We start from the raw sequence: 27,897 nt of genomic DNA, 5'->3' as shown, positions 1-27,897 counted from the left end.
CATGGGAATATAACAAAGATCTGTATTTAAGTTTTGTTGATTTGGAAAAGGCATATGACAAGGTGCCAAGAGAGAAGCTATTCAATACTCTGCAGTTATATGGTGTCAATGGGGCATTATATCAAGCAATACTTAGTCTTTATTTGAGTTGTGAGTCAGCAGTTAGAATTGAAGGAAGTACAGGAAGATGGTTTAATGTTAAATCTGGTGTGAGACAAGGATGTACATTATCCCCTCTGTTATTCATTATCTATATGGATCACATTATGAAGGAATGTGGTATTAAACCTGATATCAAAATTGGAGATGTTAATGTCAGCTCTTTGCTTTATGCAGATGATGTTATACTTCTCAATAAATCTGCTACAAGTCTGCAAGATTCTCTGACTAAATTGAATAGCTGCTGTAATAGATATTGTATGAAGGTCAGCAATAAAAAGACAAAGACAATGAAAATAGGCAGAATCATTGAAAATGTCAACTGTGTTGTGAATGGAGAACCTGTGGAACAAGTAAAACATTTCAGCTACTTAGGCACAATTTTTACTGAAGATGGTAAACTAAATATAGAAATAGACAACAGAATCAGCAAAGCTGGTATGGCGGGAAGTCAATTGAATAAATTCATATGGAATAAGAAAGAAATTAGTCGGAACACTAAATCAGCTGTATACAAGACAGTGTTCAAACCAATTTTAACTTATGGATCTGAGAGCTGGGTCAGAAGTAAAACACTTGACCAAAGACTAGAGACCGCAGATATGAGAGTCCTGAGAAGGATTAGAGGCGTGAACAGATGGCATCAATGGCAATATCATATTAAAAATGAGGATATTAGGAAAGAACTTGACATTGTCAGCATCCAGGAATGCGTTAGCAGAGCTAATCTCAGATGGTATGATCACTTAAATAGAATGGGAGAGGAAAGATTAGCAAAACAAGTGTTCTCTGCCAGGTTGGCAGGAAAACGACCCAGAGGAAGACCAAGATATAGGTGGATTGATACGGTACAAAGTGCCTTAGACGATAGAAATATAAGATCTGATAATGTTGGGGTCTTGACAAGTAACAGACTGATTTGGAGGAAAATTGTAGATAGGAAGTTAGTAATGATGTAATTTTTCATGTAGTACTGTCATATCCTGTACACCCCTTGAGGGTACATGGCAGGAATTTGATGATGATGATGATGATGATAAATGCTCATCAAACATCCCAAGTTTCAAACTCTCCAGATAACACCTAAACACTGATCATACAATTCTTCAGTGGAGTGAGGACAGCTTAGTCGCCTTCAGTTCTTCCAATTCGCAATCCTGTTATATGAGGTGGTCTGAAAAGTTCTCAGCCTAACAATGAAAAAACGAATTTAAAATTTCAAAATTATTTTTATTTTTCAACACAATCTCCCTTAAGACTAATACATTTATTCCAGCGATGCTCCATATACAACCAGCACTATTATCCCATCCTTGTAGTAGTTCTCAGTAACATCTGCAAAATACTCCTACAGCTGCAATCACCTCTTGATTGAAGAAAAACTCTGACCAGGGAAGAAGAGTTTTAATTTTGGGAAGAGATAGACGTCAGACGGAGCCAAATCTGGGGAATAGGGTGGATGTTCCAACAAATCATAGTGCAGATCCCTTAATTTTCCCATTGCCAAAACACCTTTGTGGGCAGGTGCATTGTCCTGATGAAAGATGATTTTTTTTCTTCTGCACATCGGGTCTTTTCTCATGAATTTTTTCGTCTAGTCTGGTTAAAAGAGCGGAATAATATTACCTGGTTATTGTTTTCAAGATAATTAATAAACATAATGCCTTTAGCATCCCAAAACACTAATGCCATAACCTTTCCTGCTGATGGAAACGACTTTGTCTTCTTTGGTGCTGAACAACCGGCTTCTGTCCACTGTTTTGACTGCTGTTTGGATTCTGGTGTGTAATGGTGAATCCAAGTCTCATCTATAGTAATAAATCGATGCACAAAAATTAGTTTTATTCTTGTTAAAATGCTCCAAGCACTGTTCACAGATTTTCATGCAAGTGCATTTTTGATTGCAGTGAGCAAGTGGCACTCATCTTGTACAAAGCTTTTTATTTGCAATTCTTCATGCAAAATATATCCTACACGTTCTTTTGAAATGCCTATAGTCTCAGCCATTTCACGCACTTTGACTCGCTGGTCATCCAATATCATGTCGTGCACTTGATCAGTGATTTCTGGTGTTGTTACACTGTTTGGACGTCCTTCATGTGGATCATTTCAAGGCTGGTGTCCACTTTTAAACTCAGCAGCCCATTTCTTAATTGTCGTAAATGAAGTGAAGAGTGCCCATAAATGTTTCTGAACTTCGAATGAATTTCTTTTGCCGTTAAATCTTCTTTTAAAAAGAATTTTATAACCGCATGATTCTCAATTTTATCGATTTCAAGGGATACAGACAACACTTTTGCTTCGGGCAGCTGTATAAAACATGCTACTTGATGGAATGACTTGCAATTTCACATGGATGCTTATGACAGATGTACCAACTTAGAAGAAAAAAATCTTGCTGATAGTGCTGCCATCTATGGTCGAGGCCGAGAACTTTTCAGACCATCCTTGTATTTCTTGAAAAAAAGAAATCTGTTCATCTTCCTTTACTTTTTGATAATACCTGGATTACTAGAATTATGCTTCTTGGACTCAAATTCACCCAACCTCAGAATACTGTTCTTGCATATGAGGTTGTGCATCAAAAATCTTCTATGGTCATCAAAAATCTTGCATGGTCATTGTTTCAGTAAGCTGGTTAATCCATCGCTCCTACTTTCCATTTAAGCCTATAGTAACACATAATGGTTACCCAACATGCACTCGCAGTCCAACTGTAAACCGACTGAACTTTATTATTATTATATAATAATAATAATTATAATTATTATTATTATTATTATTATTATTTTGGGCAACTCCAAAGAGTTGACAGACTCATCAAGGGAGGCCCTAACATCATGTCAAGAACAACTATTCGACATTCACACAGTGTCTATCATACTTCGCCTTGAACTCATTCACGGTCGTAGCACCCACAACAGACTGACAGCTAATTCCACTCATTACCACTCTCCAAGTAAAAAACCTAGCTCTAACACCCCTGCTAACCACATTCTTGCCCAGCTTCCATGTATGGCCCCTAGTCCTCCCACCATCAGTCCTATCCTCAAAAATATCTTCTGGATTAATCTTATATTTGAATATTTGAATGTCTCAATCATATCACCCTTTTTCCACCTATCAACCAATTTTTGCAACCCATAAATCTTCAGCCTGTTCTCATAAGGTTTATTCCATAGATCTGTAATCTTGGTCACTTCTCTCTGGTTCCTCTCCACCTCCTCCCCCATCAAGAAGAAATCCTGGTGCCCATATCTGGGCACGGTAGTCTAGGTGGGGTCTTTTCGAGGCTCGATACAGAGGAACAATAACTTGTTTGTCTATGCTTGTTAAAGTGTTTTTCAGAAGCCAAGTAATTTGATGAACTGATTTAGCCACTTTTGCGATGTGCCCCCTAAACTTCAACTCCCTATCCACCAACACTCCCAAATCCCTGACCTCATCAATCTCCTGGAGTACGGCTCCACCTGTGTGATATACTGCTGCTAATCTTTTCACCCCCAAAATGCATAACCTTGCACTTTGCCACGTTAAATTGACATCCATTTTCCTTAGCCCAGTCCTCCAAACTATCCAAATCATCTTGCAAAATTTTGACATCCTGTGCACTGACAATTGCTCTACCCAACTTTGCATCATCAGCAAACAAGTGAACACTTCCTCTCAGATCCTTTCCTATATCATTAATGAACAAATTGAATAATAATGTCCAAGAACAGAACCCTGCGGCACACCACTAGTCACAAGCCGTCTTTTGGACTCAACTCCTGAATAAACCACCCTCTGGTATCTCTCCATCAACCACCCTCCTATCCATCTCACCAACGCTATATCCATCCCCATCTGCTCCAGTTTACTGATTAGAGTTACACGTGGTATCCTGTCAGAGGCCTTGGCAAGGTCCACTAGAATCACTGTAAACCCATTACCTTTATCCAGTTCAGCCATCACTGTGTTATAAAATGTGATCAAGTTACTGAGGCATGATCTACCCTTCACAAAAACCATGCTGTCCCCCATACAGTATCCCATTTTCATCTATCCAATCCTGTATTCTTTTCTTGACTAATTTCTCTAAGACCTTGACAATGATTCCTGATATGCTAATCGGTCGGTAATTTACAACAGCAGTCTTGGAACCACCTTTATGCAGTGGAACTATTTTCCCCTCTTTCCACCCGCTCGGGACTAACCCAGACCCGAGACTCGAATTAAACAAAATGGTCAAGGGTACTGACAATTCTTTAGCTGCTCCTCGTACAACACGAGCTGGTATACCATCCAATCCCACAGATATATTGACATTGAGGTTTTGCAATAGACTACCCACCTCCACTTCATTCACCACAATTCCCATATAATCTGTTTGTTCATTCATTTCTGCAATGTCACCACCTGGATGATATATTCTTGCAAAGTGCTCGCTCAGTAATTCAACTGTATCAACTGATTCAGTTACCTCCCTACCATCAGCATTCTTTAAAATCATTCTGCCATATACATTTTTTCTTTTACTTGCAGCATATCGAAAAAACTGTTTGGGATTCTCTTTAGCCCGTATGGCCAATGTTCTTTCGTAATCCTTTTTTTGCTTTTCTTACCACACTCGTTACCCTTCTGGCCTGCGCTTCATACCATTCGTGTGCTTGCCGGTCACCTTTCTCCTTAAATTCCCTCCATAGTTGTTTCTTTTTTTGCAGCTCAAGCTTAATGGTGTTATTCATCCATTTAACCCCTAGTCTATTTATTATTCGGACTCTAGGTATACAGTCAGCCATTGCTTCATGCAAGCACTTCTTAACTACCTCCCATGCACTATCGACTTCTAGTCCTTGCAGTTGTACATGCTATGACACTGAATCAATCAAACTCCTAAGCTTGTCATACTTTCCAGCCTGATAATTCCACATGTACCTTGTCTTAATTGTAAATTCCACACTTTTAGCCACCTCCCAAGTCAAGACCCTATGATCACTCTCACCAATTGGTGGCAACGTGGTCATATTTGTTACAGCCGAATTCTCAGATTCAATTACTAGGTCAAGCATTCTCTGACCTCTAGTATTTTCCATTACATGCTGTCGCGGATAGTTATCCCTTAGTAACCTCATAAAATCTAGTTCCTTCCTCCCATGTGTCCTCTCCTCATTCCAATCAATGTTACCATAGTTGAAATCACCCATAATAATCACCCTCCTTCCACTCATTTCTTCTATTTGCTTATGCATACTATCTCCACCATCTATTCCATCACCTGGTCTATAGCAGTACCCAACTGTATATTTTGTTCTGCTAGTTTCAATCTCACACCAAATAGCCTCAAATGTGCTCTTTTCTCTATCCTGCAGTTCCACTTCTATTTTCCTTGGCTGTAGCTCATCAGCTATCATCAATACACTCCTCCCCCATTTTATTCTCCCTGTCACTCCTGAACACACCATACCCCCTCACATTCAATGCCACTAGCTGTGTCATCTTCTGTCAGCCATGTTTCACTAATGCCAATAACCTGTGGTCTGGAAGTGCCAACCAAGGCCAAAAATTCTTCCTTCTTGTTCCTAATACTTCTGGCATTAGTATACATGAATTGCAGAAGCCCATTTGTCCTCCCATCCCTATTTTGATGCCTTATACTAACTATCCCATTCTGATTCGTGGTCTTTCCTACTTGCTTGGGCATAACACGCATTCATGCACTCAACTGTCACCCTAAAGTCTACATATAACTACCCCCCCCCTTTAATAACTCTAGTTTCCCTGATTCTGCGCATTCACTTCCACTACATTCGACAATACCTTTTCGTCTCCGTACACCAAATCCATTCAAATATAAACCACCCATTTTATATAAATCCTTTTGCCCATCGAACTCATTCCACACCTACTGCATAATTCACGCATAAAGTCATTAGCAATTATGGCCCTCCTTCTATACTCTTCACTGTCATACTGCAGCAACAGACTCACCATCTCAGTCTTAACTCTCGCAGTCTTATCTTTTGCTACCTCAAGCAATTCCTTCACATCCTCACTCATAGCCATTTTGTTTCCATTCAATCATTTGTGTCTGCTACCACTATCAATTCTTTCACCCACTGCTTTTGCGTTCTAATTGGCTCGCTTACATTCTTAACATTCACACCAGGTTGGTACGATTTTGTTAAACTCTCAACTAACACACCTCTTACTAAGGAATCTCCATACGACACTCGCTCTTTCATTTTGTTTACACTCACTATCATACCCTTATTTTTTCTATTATACTTTTGCTGATTATTAGTCGGTACGCTTGGTAAACATTTTTGCCAATGCTCCAGCTGCTGATTTGCTCTATGTATCGCTCCCCGTAGTAGAGCGATCTCACTCATTGCGTCAGTGTCATCATTTTTGTTCTCTGATGATTCATTCATTCTCACTTTCAGTGCCACTCTCATATCAGGTACTGCCTTGCAAATATCACCATTCATACCTCGCAAATATCACCATTCATACCTCGCATATCACTGTTATCTAGATTCTCACTTTCAACAACGATATCGCTCACACGACCTGAAATACTTTTTAAATCCTCACATTCTTTACACTTTTTGCACACATTCACTCCACTATCGTTGTTTAACCAGACTTCAACCGCTCTCCTTAATGCATACATTTCGCAAACGGTACACTGAATCAAATCATTTAAGGTTAAAATTTTTAGACAAATATGGCAACCTGGACACCATCTTTGTATTCCTCTTTATGGGAGCCATGTGCACAGATAATCGTATCTATCAATTTACTATTAAATTACTCAAAAAAACACACAGAAATCACCCAGACATGCTAAAATACTAAAAGTAAACAATACTATGTAAATACTATGCAAATTCACCAATTATTACTCAAAATATCACTTATCTGTTCAGGAGCCATCCACATGTAGCCCTCTAGTAAACAGTGCAGCACTAATATTGTTATTTTATTCACTTGTATATTCCTAAAAACATTAGTACTATATTAATGAGTTAAAGTTGAAATCGGCTGGTAAATGACAAATTATATGTATCAAAGAACAGCATCTAAAAGAGCAATGTGCAACCTATATATTACTGGTATTGGAATGTTCTTTGAAGGTGGGGGGGGGGAGTATATTCATTTGTTTGTAGACAGTTCAAAGTTGGAGTGAGTTATTATGACAAACCTCTTAAGAAGTTTAGATTAGAATGGTAAGGTGGACAGTAGGGACGCCATTTAAATGTGTATAAATGTAACATCTTGCATCTGAAAATTCAGTGGTATATGCAAAAGCAAAGTGGGCAAGCAATTTTTGGATGATAATTTTTTTATAATGTAGTTCCTAACCACAAAAAGTTTCTTCTATAAACCTATAGTACATTCATACCATGGGTGGGCTATGGACTTTTTTATATTTTTTTAGTATTTATTATTATTTTATTTATTTTGTTTTACATAGTTTGGAAACCCTGCTCTAGAGACAAAACATGGAGCTTTTCCAAGCCACTCTAGACCTTCGTTAAATGATGTGGTGGTCTAACTCTGCCTTCTAATTGGTATGGAGTTGTACTTTAAGGATGCATTGCAAAGATAGTGAAGTTTACAGATTTTGTTGGTGAAGAGACTGATAAGACTGATACATCAATTTTATTACGTAAGGCCTTGGTTAGATACGTGTGACTTACTGCATGTTGATTTGGTTGACTTTTCTGAGAGATAAGGAAAAGTTAGGATAAAGTCAAAGGCAAAGCTTGAAAAAATGCATTCATCTGCTCGTCTGTGATCAGTACAAATTTTTAGTTGTTGAAAAAAAAAAAAAAAAAAAAAAAACACCAGAGGAATTTAAACTTTATTTAAGTAATGCCGGTTTTGTTTCATGTTTTACATTGTAAATTTTTTTGTATATTTACCTTACTTATTGCATCTATGGGGTGAATGCTGGTTATTACAAATGCCAATTTTGGTCAATTATCGTTAACTTTGCCATAATGGAATGTGACCAATTTTTAAAGAGTGCTCCATTGTATCACGAAGTAACAAAATGTCTTTTTTGATAATTGTCTGAGCTGCTGCCATTTCCTATTGCATCATTAGCCTTGTCCATCTAATGATGTTTTAGAACCAATCAGAATTCAGAAATGCACTAATATAGTTACGAGGGCAGTCTGAAAAGTTTTCAGCCTAACAATGAAAAAATTAATTTATAATTTCAAAATTATTTTTATTTTTCAACATAATCTCCCTTAAGACTAATACATTTATTCCGGTGATGCTAATATCCTGAAAAGATATAATTTAGTTCTTACTTTTTTTTTTTTCCCTGTCAACAAAATCTCCTCTAGTTACCATCCATGAAAGATGAGCATCTCCCCCACCTCCAACTATAAGAATATCAATTTACATTAGCAACCATAAACCTGAAAAATCTGGCCTTGCTCAGCATGGAGTGGACATCAATCACAATATCCTATTCTCCAGTACTCATCTGTTACATTGGTGTAGATTTAGGTTTGAGTGGTTATTTAAAGAGAGTGATAGTCATCCCAAATTTAATTTGGAATGACTGTCTTTCTATTGCCAAGATTTGGAAGAGTCTTATCCTCATGAATGGCAAGCAATAATGTCCTCCCTTTCCATTTTAATTATTATTAATTTTTTAAAAATTTAATTTAATATAATGCTGTGCTATTTCATTGTCTAATTGAATTTAATTTTATTTCAAATCACTTAATTTAAAATTTGGACCTTAATTGTAATCTTATTTTATTGTTGTAACCACCCACATGCTAGATGGCATCTAGCATGTGGCTGAGCTCTGTAAATAGGATTAACATAATTTGTTTTAGCTTCACCTTGTGATTATGCTGATGCACTGATGATGACCAGTTAGTTTCTGTTGAAATATTTGCAGTAATAAAATTACTATATTCTTGTGAATTGTCCTTGTCAGATGTTATCTCCTTTCAGGAGATTGACTACCATGAGCTTCCACCATGTACGGTTTTGTGCTTCTCTTTTACATTCTTCATAGGACAAAAAAGTCCAGTCCTTAATATTTCCCATCCAATCTGTTCTTTGTCTTCCTCTTCTTCTTTTTCCTAGTATCATTCCTTTTAGAAGTGTTTTTTATAGGGATTCATGCCTTAGTATGTGACCAAGGTAGATGGTTTTTCTTTTCTTAATGGTTTTCAACAGAGTCCTATCTTCTCCAGTCATCTCTAGTATTTCTAAATTAGATTTTTTGGCAGTCCATGGGACTCAATCCACATCTCAAAGGCTTTTCGTTCATTTTCACAATATTTTGATATTGTCCAGGTTTGTGCTCCATATAGCAGTGTTGACCATACGTAGCATTTGGACAGCCTAATTCTTGTTTTTGTGTGAATTTCCCTTGAGGTCAGAATGTTTTTCATGCTAATGAAGGTTGACCTAGCAAATTCTATTCTTAATATTTCCTTATCACACTTTCCATTCTCTGTAATTAGTTGACCCAAATATATATAACTACTTGATCTAAGTTATTTCCTCTGATCTTAATATTTATATTGGGTATTTTCCTTTTTCTCTTGTTACTAGCATGGTTTTGGTTTTTTTGAAGTTGAAATTAAGTTATATTTTTCGCTTAGTTTCAGTGTCTCTCTTCTAGTAGGTTTTAAAGATCTTTTTTATTTTCAGCTAGCAGTACTGTATCGTCTGCATATCTTAGGTTGTTTACATTTATTATTATTATTATTGTTCCGGGCAACTCCAAGGAGTCGATAGACTCATCGAGGGAGGCCCTAACATCATGTCAAGAACAACTATTCGACATTCACCCAGTATCTATCATACCTTGCCTTGAACTCATTCACAGTCGTAGTACCCACAACAGACTCTGGAAGCTTATTCCACTCATTCACTACTCTCCAAGTAAAAAACCTAGCTCTAACACCCTTGTCAACCACGTTCTTGCCCAGCTTCCATACATGGCCCCTAGTCATCCCACCACTAGTCATATTTTCAAAAATATCTTCTGGATCAATCTTATAGAAACCCTTCAGTAATTTGAATGTCTCAATCATATCACCCCTCCTTTGCCTATCGACCAATTTCTACAACCCACAAATCTTCAACCTATTCCCATAAGGTTCATTCCACAGACCTGCTATCATCTTGGTCACTCGTCTCTGGATCCTCTCCACTTCCTCCTCGTCAATAAGAAACCCTGGTGCCCATAACTGGGCACAATAGTCCAGATGGGGTCTTATCGAGGCTTGATACAGAGGAACAACAACTTATTTGTCTCTGCATGTTAAAGTATTTTTCAGAAGCCAAGTGATTTGGTGAGCTGTTTCAGTCACTTTTGCAATGTGCCCCCTAAACTTCAATTCCCTATCCACCAACACTCCCAAATCCCTGGCCTCATCAATCTCCTGGAGTACGGTTCCACCAATGCGATATACTGCTGCTATTCTTTTCACCCTAAAGTGCATAACCTTACACTTTGGCACATTAAATTGACATCCATTTTTCCTAGCCCAGTCCTCCAAACTATCCAAATCATCCTGTGCACTCATAATTGCTCTACTTTGCATCATCAGCAAACAAGTGAACACTTCCTCTCAAAGCCTTTCCTATATCATTGATGAACAAATTGAAAAGCAGTGGTCCAAGAACAGAGCCCTGTGGCACTCCACTAGTCACAAGCCGTCTTTTAGACTCCACTCCTGAATAAAGCACTCTCTGGTATCTCTCCTTCAACCACCCTCCTATCCATCTCACCAACCCTATATCTATCCCCATCTGCTCCAGTTTACTGATTAGGGTTCTAAGTTGTATCCTATCAAAAGCCTTGGCAAGGTCCTGTAGTATTACTGTAAACCCATTACCCCTATCCAGTTCAGCCGTCACTGTGTTATAAAACATGAGCAGGTTACTGAGGCATGATCTACCCTTCACAAAACCATGTTGTCCCCCATACAATATCCCATTTTCATCTATCCAATCCTGTATTCTTTTCTTGACTAATTTCTCTAAGACCTTAACAATGATTCCTGATATGCTAATCGGTCGGTAATTTACAACAGCAGTCTTGGAACCACCTTTATGCAGTGGAACTATTTTCCCCTCTTTCCACCCGCTCGGGACTAACCCAGACCCGAGACTCAAATTAAACAAAATGGTCAAGGGTACTGACAATTCTTTAGCTGCTTCTCGTACAACACGAGCTGGTATACCATCCAATCCCACAGATGTATTGACATTGAGGTTATGCAATAGACTACTCACCTCCACTTCATTCACCACAATTCCCATTTAATCTACTGGTACATTCGTTTCTGCAATGTCACCACATGGAAGATATATTCTTGCAAAGTGCTCACTCAGTAACTCAACTATATCAACTGATTCAGTTACCTCCCTACCATCGGCATTCTTTAAAATCATTCTACCATGTACATTTTTCCATTTACTTGCTACATATCTAAAAAAACTGTTTAGGATTCTCTTTAGCCTGCATGGCAAATGTTCTTTCGTAATCCTTTTTTTGCTTTTCTTACCACACTCGTTACCCTTCTGGCCTGCGCTTCATACCATTCGTGTGCCTGCTGGTCACCTTTCTCCTTAAATTCCCTCCATAGTTGTTTCTTTTTTTGCAGCTCAAGCTTAATGGTGTTATTCATCCATTTAACCCCTAGTCTATTTATTATTCGGACTCTAGGTATACTTTCAGCCATTGCTTCATGCAAGCACTTCTTAACTACCTCCCATGCACTATCGACTTCTAGTCCTTGCAGTTGTACATGCTATGACACTGAATCAATCAAACTCCTAAGCTTGTCATACTTTCCAGCCTGATAATTCCACATGTACCCTGTCTTAATTGAAAATTCTACACCTTTAGCCACCTCCCATGTCAAGACCCTATGATCACTCTCACCGATTGGTGGCAATGTCGTCATATATGTTACAGCCAAATCCTCAGATGTAATTACTAGGTCAAGCACTCTCTGACCCCTAGTATTTTCCATTACATGCTATCGCAGATAGTTATCCTATCTGCGATAGCATGTAATGGAATATAACAGCATAAAATCCAATTCCTTCTTCCCATATGTCTTCTCCTCACTCCAATCAATGCAACCATAGTTGAAATCTCCCATAATAATCGCCCTCCTTCCACTCATTTCTTCTATTTGCTTGTGCATACTGTCTCACCATCTTTTCCATCACGTGGTCTATAGCAGCACTCAATTGTATATTTAGTTCTGCTAGCCACAATCTCACACCAAATAGCCTCAAATGTGCTCTTTTCTCTATCCTGCAATTCATCTTCTATTCTCCTTGGCTGCAGCTCATCAGCTATCATCAACAATACTCCTCCCCTCATATTATTCTCCCTGTCATTCCTGAACACCCTATACCCATCACATTCAATCTCACTAGCTATATCATCTACAGTCAGCCATGTTTCACTAATACCAATAACCTGTGGTCTGGAAGTGCCAACCATGGCCGAAAACTCTTCCTTCTTGTTCCTAATACTCCTAGCATTAGTGTACATGAATTTAAGACCCCCATTAGCCCCAACCCTACCTTGATGCCTTATATTAACTATCCCACTCTGATTTGTTCTCCTTATTTGCTCGGGCATATTATATTCATTCTTACATTCAACTGCCTCCCTAAGGACTGTATATCTACCCCCCCCCCTTAATAAATCTAGTTTCCCTGAATTTGCACATCCACCACATTCAGCAACACTTTCTCAACTCTTCTTACACCGTAACCATTCAAATGCAAGCCATCCATCATATATAGATCCTTTCGCCCATCAAACTCACTCCACACGTCCACAAATTCCACACCACTCATCATACATAATCCACGCATAAAGTCATTCGCAATTATGGCCTCCTTTTAAACATTTCACTGTCATACTGTGGCAAAAGACTAATCGTTCTAACTCTCTCACTCTTTTCTTTTGCTACCTCAAACAATTCATTCAGGTCTTCTATCATTTCCATTTTGTCTCCTTTTAAATCATTCGTACCTGCCACAACAATCATTTCTTTCACCCTTTCCTTTTGCTCTCTAATAGACTTGGTTACATCCTTTATGGTCGCACCAGGTTGGTACAATTTTGTCAAATCTTCTACTATCACACCTGGTACTAACGAGTCTCCATACAGCACTCTATCCTTCATTTTGTTCATTCACACTCATACATCTATTTTTCCTGTCATACTTTTTTATTATAGGCTGGTTCATTCAGTCGACTTTTGCTCATATGCTCTAGCTATTGTTTTGCCCTTTGTATCGCACCATTCAACAACGCGATCTCACTCATTGCATCTATCTCATCTTTTTTATTCTCAGTAAAACCATTAATACTATCATTCACACTCTCACAATTCTCTGGTACAACCTCGCCGTTTCTTGTCATATCCCTATTTTCTTCATTCTGAAGTTTGACAAAAATATCACACTCACGATCCGAAATACTCTTCAATTTTTCATTCTCCCTACATTTTCTACACACATTCACTCCTTTATTATCATTTAACCACACTCTGACCGCACTCCGCAAAGCATACATTTCGCAGCTAGTACACTGAATCATCTCTTTTATATACCATTCTTTGATAAAGATGGCAAACCATCATTACTGGCCGCCATTTTCCTTCGTACTGGAGCCATACTTACTTACACCGTATTTTATCAAATTATAAATTATAACACACCAAAAACACAAAAAGATGCGCTAAGAGACGCAAGGCAAACAAAACTATGCAATATTAAATAAATTTATCAACGATAACTGAAAATAATACTTATCTTATCTTATCCGGAGCTTTCACGAACACTACACACTATGAATCCCTCTAGCGGCGACAGCCCTAATAAAATATGTTATAAAGATACACAAAATACTCTAAAAACACGAAAATCATTCTAATATACTATAAAACCAATTTTCTAAGGAAAAACACACACAAAAAACATCAAAAATCACCAGTTTTACATGAGCGCTAAATTACACCGACCACTCACCATATAACCTCGAACCCCTATATTTCTGACTCCTTTAAATTCTTCTAATTGCTGGAAGATATTTTGAGTATGGAGGTTAAACAATATAGTAGAAAGAACACAGCCTTGTCTGATGCCCTTCTTTACTGGAGATTCCTCTGTGGTTTCTCCTGATATTTTTATTGAAGCACTTTGCTCCTAATATAGATTTATCAGTAATAATCTGATATCTTTACCATCTACTTCTAATTTTCTGATGCATTCGATTAGTTGTTCATGTTGTATATTGTCAAAGGCTTACAATAAAATCTACTTATGTTTTATCGTAGTCAATAAAACATAAGTAGAAAACATTAACTTCTTTCTGCTTCTCCGGATATCTTTCTATAATAGTTCTAATGTTGAATAGTCCTTCTCTAGTTCCTTTATTTTCCTGAAAACCAGATCGTGTTTCATTAATTTCCAATTTGATTTTATATTTATTTCTTTCTAGGATGATATATAACATAACTTTTGCTATCTGACTGATCAGACTGTTCGTACTCTTCACATTTGATTGTCTTTGATTTTTTAGGTATTGGTAGGAATGTTGAGTGCTTAAAATCTTTTGACAGGTGTCCAGTTTCATATATTTTGTTACATATGTGTCAGTCAGTGATCTTATAGCCTTATCATTTAAAGCCTTTAGATATTTTGCCATAATTCTATCCATTCCTGGAGCTTTTCCTGGTTTCAGTTTCCTAATGGCATTAGTTATTTCCCAGGTAAGAATAGTAGGCCCCTCCAAATCTTCTTGCAATGGCTTATCTATTCTATGTAAATACATGTGTATAATAAATATTATAATGGCACGAGTTTCATTGAATTATGTATACCAACTGAGATATAATTCTGAAGTGCTATAAATTTTTTTTGCAGTATACCCTGAATAACATTTGATATCTTGGTCTGCAGATCATCTGAAGAGGGGGATTTTGTTATATAAACTGTAGTCTTAACATGTTCCCATAGATTAAAAAAAAAAAATCCAATGGGATAAAATCTGGTGAACATGGTAGCCAAGAGGTCAGTCCACCTCTTCCAACCCATCTTAGAAAAATTTTCATTCATATACTGCCTAATACTGAGAGCAAAAGGACAAGGTGCCATCTTGCTTGAAACACTGGATCCCATAACTCCTAAATGTGCTAGTTCAGGATTAAAGTAATTCTGTAGCATATCCAAACAACTCTCACTATTAAGAACCTGTCCTTCAAAAAAGAATGTCCCAGTTATGCAGTCTTTTCCTAATGCACACTAGACATTGATCTTAGGAGAATCTCTTTCACAGTCCTCGACTTCTTGTGGCTTTTCAATGCCCCGTGTACAGCAGAGGCATTGAAAAGCCCCTGCTGTACACAACAAAGATACACCACATAATACTATGTGGTGTATCTTTGTTGTAATGGGTTCTAATTCTTCTTTGTACTGCAACTACAGACTTTAACTCAGCCAACTGCAGCACACAACTTACTTTCTTTTCTCTTAAAGTCATTTGCTCAATCTTAATTCTGCAATAAAATAAATAAATAATGATAATAATAATAAATTTTTTGCTAAACTATAATAAAACAAATAAATTATTTTTGGTACATGCTAAACTTCACTAAATTACATTTCTAATGTTTTTTACAGATTGACTTTATCATGCATTTCAGTAGTTATAAAAATTTAAAACTGCACAAGGACTTTATAATGACCCTGCATAAGTGGTTAGCATATTTGCTTCAACACTGGCAGTAGTTATACAGGGTAAAAATTAGCCATAGCATTAACAAAAGGCATATAAATTAACCATATCCAGGATTAAACACATGACTATGATATGTTAGATGACTGTGGCAGAGTACACCCAGACTAACATCTAACTAATGAGATATTTGCCTGACTGGTGAACTAGCACAACATTAGCATGATGTTGTGAACCAGCAAATATCTCATTAGTTAGATGACTGTGGCAGAGTACACCCAGACTAACATCTAACTAATGAGATATTTGCCTGACTGGTGAACCAGCACAACATTTTTCAAGTTCTGACCATGGAATAAATGATGATGTGATTGAGACAAATTGTTGAAATTTCCAGATGGATACTACTGGAAACTTTCAAATGGAAGAAAGGAATGAGAATAATAACAATCAACAATCATCCTATGAAGTTGTGTGAGGATGTGATGAGTACAGAAGTGAAATGTAGTTTTTTTGTTTTTTTGCATGGAGGGTAGGTGATAAGTGAATAAAATGCACTGCCAGAATGAATAATTAAAGTGTGATATTTATCTTTAGCATTTGGGTGTAGATCTGTGATAAGTTTTCAATTTGTATAGCTTTCAGTTGTAATAATTTGTTTCTAATTAAGGAAAATTTTCAGTTTAAAAAAATACAAAAAAACTAAACAGTATATATGGATTATATTTAGTTGTGAATCATAACTTTTTCTTGTTAAAAATAGTTTTAACTGCTTTAATTCTTTAAGTGTCAGTTTTAACCCTGTTATAATTACATATTTATTTGCAGAAGTTTATAAAATGCAACTGTTGATTTTTAAGTGATCATTAATAAATTGATTTTTTTTTATTAAAGTTCAAGTGATCCTTCAAAAATGTCTGTTTGTTATCCTAGGTGTTTTGTTCCTGTTTTGCTGGTGTGTATAGTGAATATCTTTTAAAAGACACAGGAGCAGAAATTCATCTTATGATTCAAAATGTTTTCATGTATTCAGATTCTATTGTATGCAACTTAATAGTTTTAATTGTAAAGGGAGAGACTTTAACTTCATTTTCAACTAATGCAATTAAGTCAGTTCTGCAGCCTATGGTTATTACTGTGATGATAAACAATGCAGGATTTGGTATTGTCACTTCCTATTTTCTTAAGAGTTTAAACTCTATTCTCAAAACATTTGCAAGTGCCTTAGAATTAATGTTTACAGCAGTATTATGTTGGTTCATTTTTGGCATACCCATAAATTTTTTTACTGTTGTAGCCATTACTATTGTGTCATATGCTACATATTTGTATTCTCAGAATCCAGTAGTTAACAAAGGTCGGTCAGAAACTTCAGAAGAGAAAAGTAATATAACTAGTAGTTTTACCAAGAATGTACAGTGTGTGTAGAAAAATGAGGAATAACAGCTAATTGAATAGAAATGGTTGTTGTATTATATGCTAATATTTGTAGTCAGTGTGGTAATGTTTGTACTTAAATATCAACATGCACGATATTGATATTTGAGCTGATTGCAAACAATTTTTTATGTAATTATTTTACCTTTTTTTTAAAAAAAAAAAAAAAGAGAGAACAAATTTACACAAGCAGATTTATTGTAGCATTAAAACAGATGTCTGTTTTAAATTACCATATAATACTGTAGATACAGAAACCTAAATTGTTTTTGAAATATGCCTTCATATATCACCATGACTGCACATATTACAAATTGTATATATTTCGCTATTCGTATTACTAGGTTAGGTTTTTAACCCGTTAACAAAGTATACAAAGACGTCTGTGACACGTCTTTTGTTTATTGCACCAAAATTGATTTTGACGTATCACAGATGTTACGAAGTTCGTGTCAATTTCAAATGAATTTAGAGTTTAAAAATAATTTATATGTCAAAGGGTTAATATATATATTTCCAACTGTTAATAAGGTTAATTTATTTTTAAACTTAGGTAAAAATTTGTAAGTGTAAGTATTATATAATTATGCATATTCAGATTTTACCATGAAATCTGCACTAAATTATAATGATTTGAGTGTAAAATCAGGTACTATTAGATTTAATTTTTTTCTAAAAAAAAATTATGCTACATCTAAACATTTCTTTTTTGTGACATTCCTGTTGTAGCATTGTTATTTTGATATATTTCTTTAAAATTGTTTCATGTATTTGTAGAATTTTATAAATATCAATATCATAGATTCAAATATACACTTGGCTGTGAACTGTTGAATGGTATGTTTATTAAGAGAAAATCAGACTAGCTGAAAGAAAATCTTTAATCAGCCCATGTTTGCTGAAACAAAGTGAAAACGAAATAGGAAGCATTTTCTTTTTGACTGTTTATCAGAGTTGAGCATATGACTTGAACTCTCTATTCAGTATCATGGAGCTCTACTTTCAGTTTTGAACTTTAGACTGCTAGATGGTATATGATCTGGTGACCTCACTGACTATTCAATATACTTCAAACTTCATATTCCTCTTTCCTTAGAAACAAATGGAACAGAAAAATTCATTTTGAACTTTAGGAAATTTAGTTTAAAATGTTTTTTGAAACTATTTTATTGCGCTGATAAAATAGTCCTAAGTAAAGTAATGTGTTCAAGTATTTTTATTGAAAAATCATTAAATCATTTAAAAAAAGGGGGGGGGAGAAAAGTTAATTAAAATAACCATTTCTCACAAAAGTGGACATGTGTATCTTTATACAAAGAAATTGTGCAGTTCACACACTCACTGAACATCAATGCAAGAGACATTATGTATTGTTCTGTTATCATCTTTGAAAATTCTAATGAAATTACTTAAAGATAAACTTTTTTTTTTTTTTTTTTTTTTTTTTTTGCTTGGTGAGAAGTGGATATGTCATTATACTGCTTTTGATACAGCAAGAATACTATCTAGTAGTCTAGGGTGTGAGAGTTTGTTCCAGTAGTTCTTCAACTTATTTTGCAGATGAATCCTAATTTTTTTGTATCCTCTTTCAGCACCTTTGAAAAGATGTTATGGATTCATTATAATTGGTTTGTGGATCAGACTACCTTTTTGAGTTAAATAACTGTAATTAAAATTAGTCTGTCATCCTTCAAAGTATATACATATACACACTTCATAAGGGGGGGGGGGAGGGCTTATATAATTACATCAGCTCTCTTAGGGAACCCTTCAACATCTTTTTTTTTTTTTTTTTTTTTTCTGCTGTTCTAACTCATCTAAAGGCTTGTTAACTTAAATTTTCTTAAATTCTTGGGGGGGGGGTTAAAAATGTTCCTTTTGTTGACTTTTTTTGAATTACATAGCTCATAAGTTAATGATATGTGGTCTTAAAATAAAGAACTTTTATTGTTAAAAGACCAGAAGATAAATGATAAAATATACAAAAAGCCAACAAGTTTCACTAGCCACTGTCTAGCATTTTCAAGGCTGAACTGGTGTGAAAACAAATGCATTAAGTTACATGTAAAACATACACTTTAGTAACTGTTAGGCCGTTACATTTGATCATTCGTGTTTGATGGCGTGCATGTGTTCGAATGCTTCAGTCAGAACCCGGTACATGACCACGTGTTGTGTAGTTTTTTGCACATTGTAGTTCTGTTGAACTGAGAGAGAGATGAGATTTTTCCATATGTCTTTAAGAATAATACCTTGATTTAACAACACTGTATACAAACAATCGGAAGGTCTAGCCACGGGTAGCCCCCCCCCCTCTGTCACCACCGTGTGCAGACCTTTTTATGGAAAAACTTAAAAAGGATATTCTTTCCGCCATTTTACCAAAACCGTCAATTTGGTGGAGATATGTCGATGACGTGTTCATCATCTAGAAGGATACCATGGAAAACCTTCTCGTGTTTCTGAACAAAATCAACTCGCTAAACAATAAGATCAAATTCACTATAGAACTAGAGAAGAACAAAGAACTTCCTTTTCTTGACATCCTCGTGAAGAAAGAAGATAACAATTTCCAACTCTCCATTTATAAGAAACCCACAGATACAGGTAGATATCTACATTATTCGTCCAACCATCATAGATCACAAAAACACAGCATCATTCACATGCTCCGTAATAGAGCCTTAAGGTCTATTTCAAAAGAAGCAGATGTACAGAGAGAACTGTCACTAATAGCTAACACTCTATCTCTGAATGGATACCCTTCTAACATTTTAAACCAATTGCTATTTAAAGACAACCACCAACAACGTGTTACAGTGCCCCAATATGTTTCCACAGCTGTCATTCCATATATTAATTCAGTTTCCACAAAATTGGCGAGAATGTTAAAAGCTCATAACATCAGAGTGGTTTTTAAACCAACTACCATGATCAGACAAATCTTAAGATCACCCAAAGATGAGGTACCTTTCTTCAAATGTCCTGGAGTATATGAAATTCCATGCACATGTGGCCTTTCTTACATTGGTCAGATTTCTAGAAGTTTTGAAATAAGACAGAAGGAATGTGGGGGGGGGGGGGTCAATCATAATAGAATCATCATATCTGGTTTAGCTCATCATTTCTCAACATCAAATCACGTTATAGATTGGAAAAACAGTTCTATGCCTTGCGTCGAGAATGACTACAGACACAGAACTTTAAAAGAAGCAGCTGTGGTACTACGCACAGGCAATAATTTAAATAGAAATCAAGGTATTATTCTTAAAGACATATGGAAAAATCTCATCTCTCTCAGTTCAACAGAACTACAATATGCAAAAAACTACACAACACATGGTCATGTACCAGATTCTGACTGAAGCATTCGAACACATGCACGCCATCAAACATGAATGATCAAATGTAACGGCCTAACAGTTACTAAAATGTATGTTTTACATGTAACTTAATGCATTATTTTTCACACCAGTTCAGCCTTGAAAATGCTAGACAGTGGCTAGTGAAAAACTTGTTGGCTTTTTGTATATTTTATCATTTATCTTCTGGTCTTTTAACAATAAAAGTTCTTTATTTTAATACATCAGACCAAATATGTACAATTTAAGATATGTGGTCTTCTCAACTGAAGTTACAAGGATAGAAGAATAAATTTGTCATTACTGTGTACTCTCTTTGCCATCTAGAGAATGAGCTTGTGTGTGTGTGTGTGTGTGAGGAGGGGGGGGAGAGCTGAGATATGTTGACTATGTTTTAGTGATTTTTAGGCCTTTATTTGTGTTTAGATTTAGATTTAATTGTTTGTTGGAAGCCTCACATTTGTCTTTAAATTTTATCTTGAAACATGTTCTAGTTAAATTTTGTGTTCCTTTCGAACACAACAAAAAGTTGTGTTCCTTTCAAGTCATTTCAATAGAAATGATTCTTTATTTCTTTTCTTTTTTTTCCCCCCACAAACTTTTTTATAGGGTATAGTATAGCCTTGTGTTAATTGTTGCTCTAGTATGTTGTTTTATTTGCATTGGAAATTTTTTCCTGTTATCTTGTTATGTCTATCTTTCAAAATAGATTGATTTAATAAAATTCAGTTTTGAGATCCTTCTCATTGGAACAAACTGTTATGCCTCTCTTCTTGAGGGTGCTGATTATCCTTAGTTTCTGTGATGGGTTGTAATTGGAAATACGTGTGTGATTGGCTGGTTTGTGCAAGTTTAAAGTGCATGCTAAACAATACAGCCCATTCTAATTTCTTCCAGTGAGAAGGATCTTAAAAGAGAATTTTAATTTTATCAAATCAAACTTTTTGACAAACAAATATAGTAAGAAAATAACAGAAAAAAAAATCTCCCTGAAAATAAACACACCAGAGCAATAATTATAGTGGGGCTATATAAAAGGTTTATCAGGAAAAAATAAGTGATTTATGAAAACATCAAAACCACCTGTAAACCTCCTATGAAATTAGAATACCTGTTCAGCACTTCTGTGTATAACCTCCCTCCCCCTTCACACATCCAGTAGTATACTAAATTAAATATACATATAACTTATTGAATATAGGTGAAACTTGACAAGCAGTGGAAATCAGAAAAGATGAACATAAATGCCATATCTATTTAATCCACCAGAGGAAAACAGATCTTTTTGTCATGTTCTTCTGGAAACATTTCATAGGATTGATTGGAAAGGCACACAACTTTTGCATCCAACTAGAAAAAACTTAATTAAAAGATCTAAATAAAATTAGACCTGAAAATATTGTCAACATACATATCTTAGAGCCTCCCCAGAACAGCTCACTCTCCCACCAGATGGTGTAGAGTACCATTTTAAATGACATTTTAGCTACTTTCCCAACCTTACAAAGACTACATCCTTAACTTCTTGAGACATATGAGATTACAAAAGTTAGCATCTACATTCTTATTGATTGTACATAATCTTTTCCATACACAAACAGAACCCTTATAAAAATTTAACTCATTGGAAGTGTAACAAAACTTTCAATGAGTTATACCAAAAAAAAGACATACCTAGTAAATTGAGACCAGGCTTTCTTGAGACACTATAATAATAGAAAGGAAGGCAACAAATGAATAACAAGATGACAGTACCTAGGAAAAGCAATACAAACTCCAAGCTGTGTTTTTTTCCTAATAAGGCTGATATAATTATATATGTTTTTGTTGTGTTTTTTTTCCCACCATAAGAAGTCAGAATAGGCAGGTGACATGATTTCCAGACATATAATTTATGGTAGTGCTATAGTAAAGTAGCTTTAGCAAAGTATATACTCCTGAGGATTACTTTAATGGAAAAGCCAAACCATAGTGTAATTTTAATTCTAATTAATTATTTAACTCATTGGTTACAAGAATGCTGCTTAATGTTTAATCACATGAAAGAAATATGCTATGGATGTGTCTTCAGGTTAATTTTTTCTGGTTCATTTCAGCTAAATTGTAGTGGTTGATAAAATCCCTTTGCTTGGTCTGTTCTGAACATATTCTTTGTTAGCCTGATAAATCAGTTTCATAACTTTCAGTGATAAGGATTTGTATAGTTGATGAATAATAAATATGATGAATTTTTCTGCTACAGTAGAAACTAGAAATTCATTATAACTAGTTCTAACTAGTAAAAGCAGAAGTTCCAAAATATGTTGCCAACAAAATAAGTATATTGCCTAGTAAGAACTAGAGTATTCAAAATATAAAGAATTTAACTGATAATTGAAACTCAAAGAAGAGGATTGGTAAAAACCCAATATAAAATACAATCCTTATTATTTACTGATATGCATAACTGTAATGGTTTGTAGAAAAGGTTAAAGGTTCATTCCATAATGCAGCTGTAGTTTTATACACAGGAATGAAGATTACTTATACAAATTAGGGACCAAGAAAAGTATTATACAGAAATGATATTCTAGATATGGGGGTTAAATTTACTTGAGTAGCTTCTAAAAGTGTTGGGGGGGGGAGATCCTGTATTTCTTTTTGGTAAGAAGTAAAAATGTCTACCCTGAAAGCAGCATTTAAAATTGTCACATATAAATTTCATAGTGAGACTGGTAGCCTTGAGTAGCTATAACATGTTCTTCTGGACCTGAGATTTGTTGTTTGTGTTTATATAAAATGTATGTCCACAGAAATGGCAAATTGATGGTGACTTTATTAGTGTATTGGTGAATTTTTTTACCGGCATTTCTTGTTCTGCATGTGTAGTACTGCTGATATTGGGTGTTTTGTTGTCTAGAGAAGGTGAAATTTGGATTTCACTCACTTTTAAGTTCGGGTTAACTTTCAAGGACCACTGGCCATAGGTGATTGGTGTGTATCAATAGTTCTTAATATTGGCATTTGTTATACTGGGATGGGTTTTTTTCATGTCTGAAGTAATAGAACATTGATTTCAGTGATGTCAAATGATCAATTAGCTTTCAGAGGCTGTAGGCCAGAGGTGTTTGATAATGTGTGTACTGGTGTTTCTTGATACCAACGTATGTAGTACTAGCACGAGTTTTTTCATGTCCTGAGAATATTATACAATTTAAAAACAGTTACCTCATACTAAAGGTATCCCTTTTTTATTTTGTGATACTAGCATATTTTCATCTTGCAGTGCGTTGGGCCATTATTGCAACTTACTTTTCTTGTGGGCATATTTTTTGAAACCTTGTACAGCAAACTACTGTGTCAAAAGTATGAACAATTTGCTTTCTTTTTTTAAGTTGTGGTTACCATTCTCATTATGAAACTTGTGTGAGTCAGAATATTTTTTTATAGAGCTCTTGGGGAGGGGAGGGTGTATTTATGGTTGCTTTATAGCTCCTGTTTCTTTCTTTCTTAGGGATTTTTAATAAAAATCAACAAAAAATAACTTTTTTTCCCCTTCACTTCTAATCTGAAGCTGCTAAAAGAAACTTAACCTCAATAAATTTGGCACTTGCAAGATTTGATCATTATTTCTGAGGTGAATCAAGAAAGAAAGAAATGTTATATGTATGTATGTATGTATCTAGGATGTGCAGCAATAGACTGCTATTTTTGTCAGGCCAAGGGTCTGTCAGATGACGTACAAAATGTTCTTTGATAGAATACATGCTTCTGCAAAAGGAATAAAACTGTGTAATTTTAAATGTTACAGTAGCATTATGCAAAAATTAATAAGTGTTTTCTAATGTTCCTGTTTGAAGCAGGCATATATATATATATATATATATATATTTCTGTTTCAATATTCTATCATATTTTATACTCTGAGTTTGAATTATCAGTTAAAAAAAGTCTTTAGATTCAATACTCTAGTTCTTGTTAGGCAAACCTAGTTTTGTTGAATTTGGAGTTTTCAGTTTTTACTAGTTATAGGTTTTTACTGTAATATAAGTTACTTGTGATTAACCTTTACAGAGAAGAACAGAATTAATAAGCACTAAAGTTTACTTATCTTTCTCTTAAAAAAATTATGTATAATCTTAGCATATTACAAGTGAATGGAGAATGGTTAAAGCCATAAATCTGTAATTTTAGAACTTAGGTAAGATTGTGTTTTTAATTTGTCATCATAACTGTCAGAGCAGATAGTGTTTCCTTTCCAACCAACAGGCTTTGTTTGAATCCCATTGTTCTTGGACGTTTGTAAAATACAGTAATTCCTCAGTTGTCCAAATCAGAATTTGCAGGTTGGGTAATTGGATAACTGAAGGTACAGTTACAGTTCTTTGCCGTAAGTCATTTGATATGCTCAACTTATTCAGAGGTCAAATAATTTAAGGTTTGTTCATTTGAAGGTGAGATAACTGAGAGATCGTGTATATAAAATTTGGTTTTGATCCATACCAATTGAAAAGAATCATATTTTAAAAAAAAGTGTATTGTTTAGCAACCTGATTTTATATATTTTTCTCTCTAATCATTTTTTCTCCCTTTGATGGATATATCAAGATGGTGGTCTTACACCAGACTGTGAAAATCATCTGCAATCTAAAGACTTGCATAAATTATTAAGGAAATACAATGTCATTGCAGTGTGTGTACATACATAGATATACAACTAAAATAATATAAGGAATTCTATACTCTTTCATTCTTTGTGATGTTTGCCTTGTTCTCTTTGGAAAGTATATTCCATTCTTTACCCATTTCATCTAATTTGAAAATAATATAGTGACTCTTCTAAGAGTTTGCTATAGCTAACTTTTAGAAACAGTTTGTTATGATGGATAGTTTGCTATGGTGAATTATTTTAGCTAAGCATTGTATCTGTTAGTCAGGATTTTTTGATTATTTGTAATAGTGTTTGTAGCTGTGTTTTTGAATGAATGGATGAAAACAGCCTTACTTTTGCTAGAATACCTTCCTAGTTTTCATGCTATATAATTTATCCTATTGAAAATGTGATTTTTTTTTCTTTTTTTAATTTAATTTTTATTATGCACTTATAATTGCAAGTCAAGATAAATGCATTCTAGTCAATACTAGTTTTTGTTTTGTACAGGTCATTTCATGGCAAACATTGTTCTTGCATGTGGTTAACAGAATCTTCTAATCTTTTGTAAGAATATTCCATCCATCTCATTCAGTAGCAGTTGCACTGTTGCATACAGCGAGATGCAGAGCGTGTCTAATGTTCATCATAATATTTCATGGGTGTGTTTTCTATGTAGCACATTTTTAGGTAAAGGTATTTATAAGTTTTTATAAGTTTCAGTGACCAAAGGTCCCTCCCTCAGTTAGTCCTTAGACTCCCTAGAAAGCCTGTATAATAATAACTTACCATACTGATAATTTATAGTTATCTCACAAAATAAAAACACTTTTAAATGAGTTTAATAATTATGAAATTTCCTACTTCAAATACAGCAGTATGAAACAAACATAGTATTTGTATAGTGATATTATGTAGTCTCTTTAGTCTGGTTGTGGCTCCTAGTTGTTTTGCATTGCTGTGGTTATTACATGTTTGTCATTATAGAGCGCACAGTAAAGTTTAGTTCACACTTCTACAATCTTAATTAAATAAAATATTTATGAAATTTAAAACTGTGATATAAAATTTATACTACAATAGTTTAAACATGAAAAAATTTGGTGTCATGTGATAGGTGTTATGTCATCTGTAGCCTTGCTAATGGAAGTCACGACAATATGTTTTAACACTGCTGTATCATGCAATGCTTGGCCTTGCAGATATAAAAAGTGTGTGTGCGCACTCACATATGTATACCAACAATATAAGGTTATATAGTATAATGTAAATGAACAAACAAAACAAAGCAAAAAATAATAGCTGTGAAAAGTGTTTGAGTTACATGTAATATGATTTACCCACTTTGCACACAACACCCAAAATACCAAATTACAACTTCTCTCTTAATTGCATGTTTTGTGATAGTGTGTGTGTGGGAGGGAGACTTCATTAGGAATGTAAACCCACTGTTATATAATGAACAGTCAATATAAATGCCATTAATTGGACTGGTTACAGAGTGACATGGTGTATCATTTTATATGTTGTTCCTGAGTGTTGCATTTGTGCCAAAGATTGATAAACAAACTGCTGTGTTATCCCCTCAGGAGTATGCAAACATTTCAGTTTTTCTGAAGTCAAATTGCTGCTTTCTTTCATTCACTTCTACATGAATGGTTAGTCCATGTTTGAAGCATATGAGATTATAAAAAGCAAATCTACCAAATAGAGCTCATTATGGTAAAAATGCAATTTGTTACAACCAAAAAAATATTGCTAAACTAATGTAATAAATTAAATATTTATTACATTGATATAGAGAAACCTATTAAGCAGTCAGTTGTTATAGGTAGTATGATTCCTTAAATCAGACTTAATATAGGTAACCCCTCAATTTACACAAATTTGCTTTTACGTATTTTTTTTTCCCGTCACTGTATACATATATATTATACCACTGTCTATATGTTGCTATACGCATGTGCCCTGTATGCATTGCGTTACCTACCAATTACAATTTTTATTCATAATACAATTATTTCATTGTATTTTGAATAAAAGGATGTGTTTCAAGATATTTTGTACCCTGCATTAATATAAGAAAAGAAAAAAAATCATAAGTCAAAAGTCTTAAAAAAAAGTATCACTCATTTAATGCAGAAATTTGCTTTCCATGGATTTCTTTGCATGCATCCCCCCCCCCCAATATAAAATGGGTTACCTGTATTTTTTTTTTTATTTTTATTTTTTTATTTATTTATTTATTTTTTTTTGCTCAAGTTTATTCTAGAATTCCTGGTATATCTGAGTTCTTTAGGTCCTAAGATTTGGGCCTAGCATACTGGATGGAGATGTCAAGTGTAGGTTGTACAAGTATTATTTTTGTCATTAGTTTTAATGATATATTGTTAGTTGTGTTGCAGAATCATTTATTTTTCCATCTCTTATAAAGGTGCATTTTGATGAGGGCTTTTTTAATTTTTGCTGTTGTGTGATATGCTTTTGTAGACAGAAACATCCAACTGAATGAAATACTATAGGTGAAAGTTTAAAAAAGAAAAAAAAGTGCACTCGGGTTATGTTAA

At 34.8% G+C, this 27,897-nt stretch overlaps 1 protein-coding gene across 1 annotated transcript in view; it reads left to right on the top strand.

Moving 5' to 3' along the window:
- The window catches only part of senju (UDP-galactose transporter senju), a 69,049-nt gene extending 51,720 nt beyond the window's left edge, over positions 1-17,329 (top strand). The window contains exon 6 of the mRNA XM_090406966.1: positions 16,835-17,329. Coding sequence (XP_090263092.1) covers positions 16,835-17,329 — 495 coding nt within the window. The remainder of the gene's footprint in view (positions 1-16,834) is intronic.
- Positions 17,330-27,897: the final 10,568 nt, after the last annotated feature.

This window comes from Typopeltis vanoorti, chromosome 17 (genome assembly GCF_054136105.1).
Source record: "Typopeltis vanoorti isolate ZY-2024b chromosome 17, IOZ_Tvanoo_1.0, whole genome shotgun sequence".
Classification (NCBI taxonomy): Eukaryota; Metazoa; Arthropoda; class Arachnida; order Uropygi; family Thelyphonidae; genus Typopeltis; species Typopeltis vanoorti.
The sequence above is the reverse complement of the archived record's forward strand: the minus strand, read 5'-3'. Positions and strand labels throughout refer to the sequence as shown.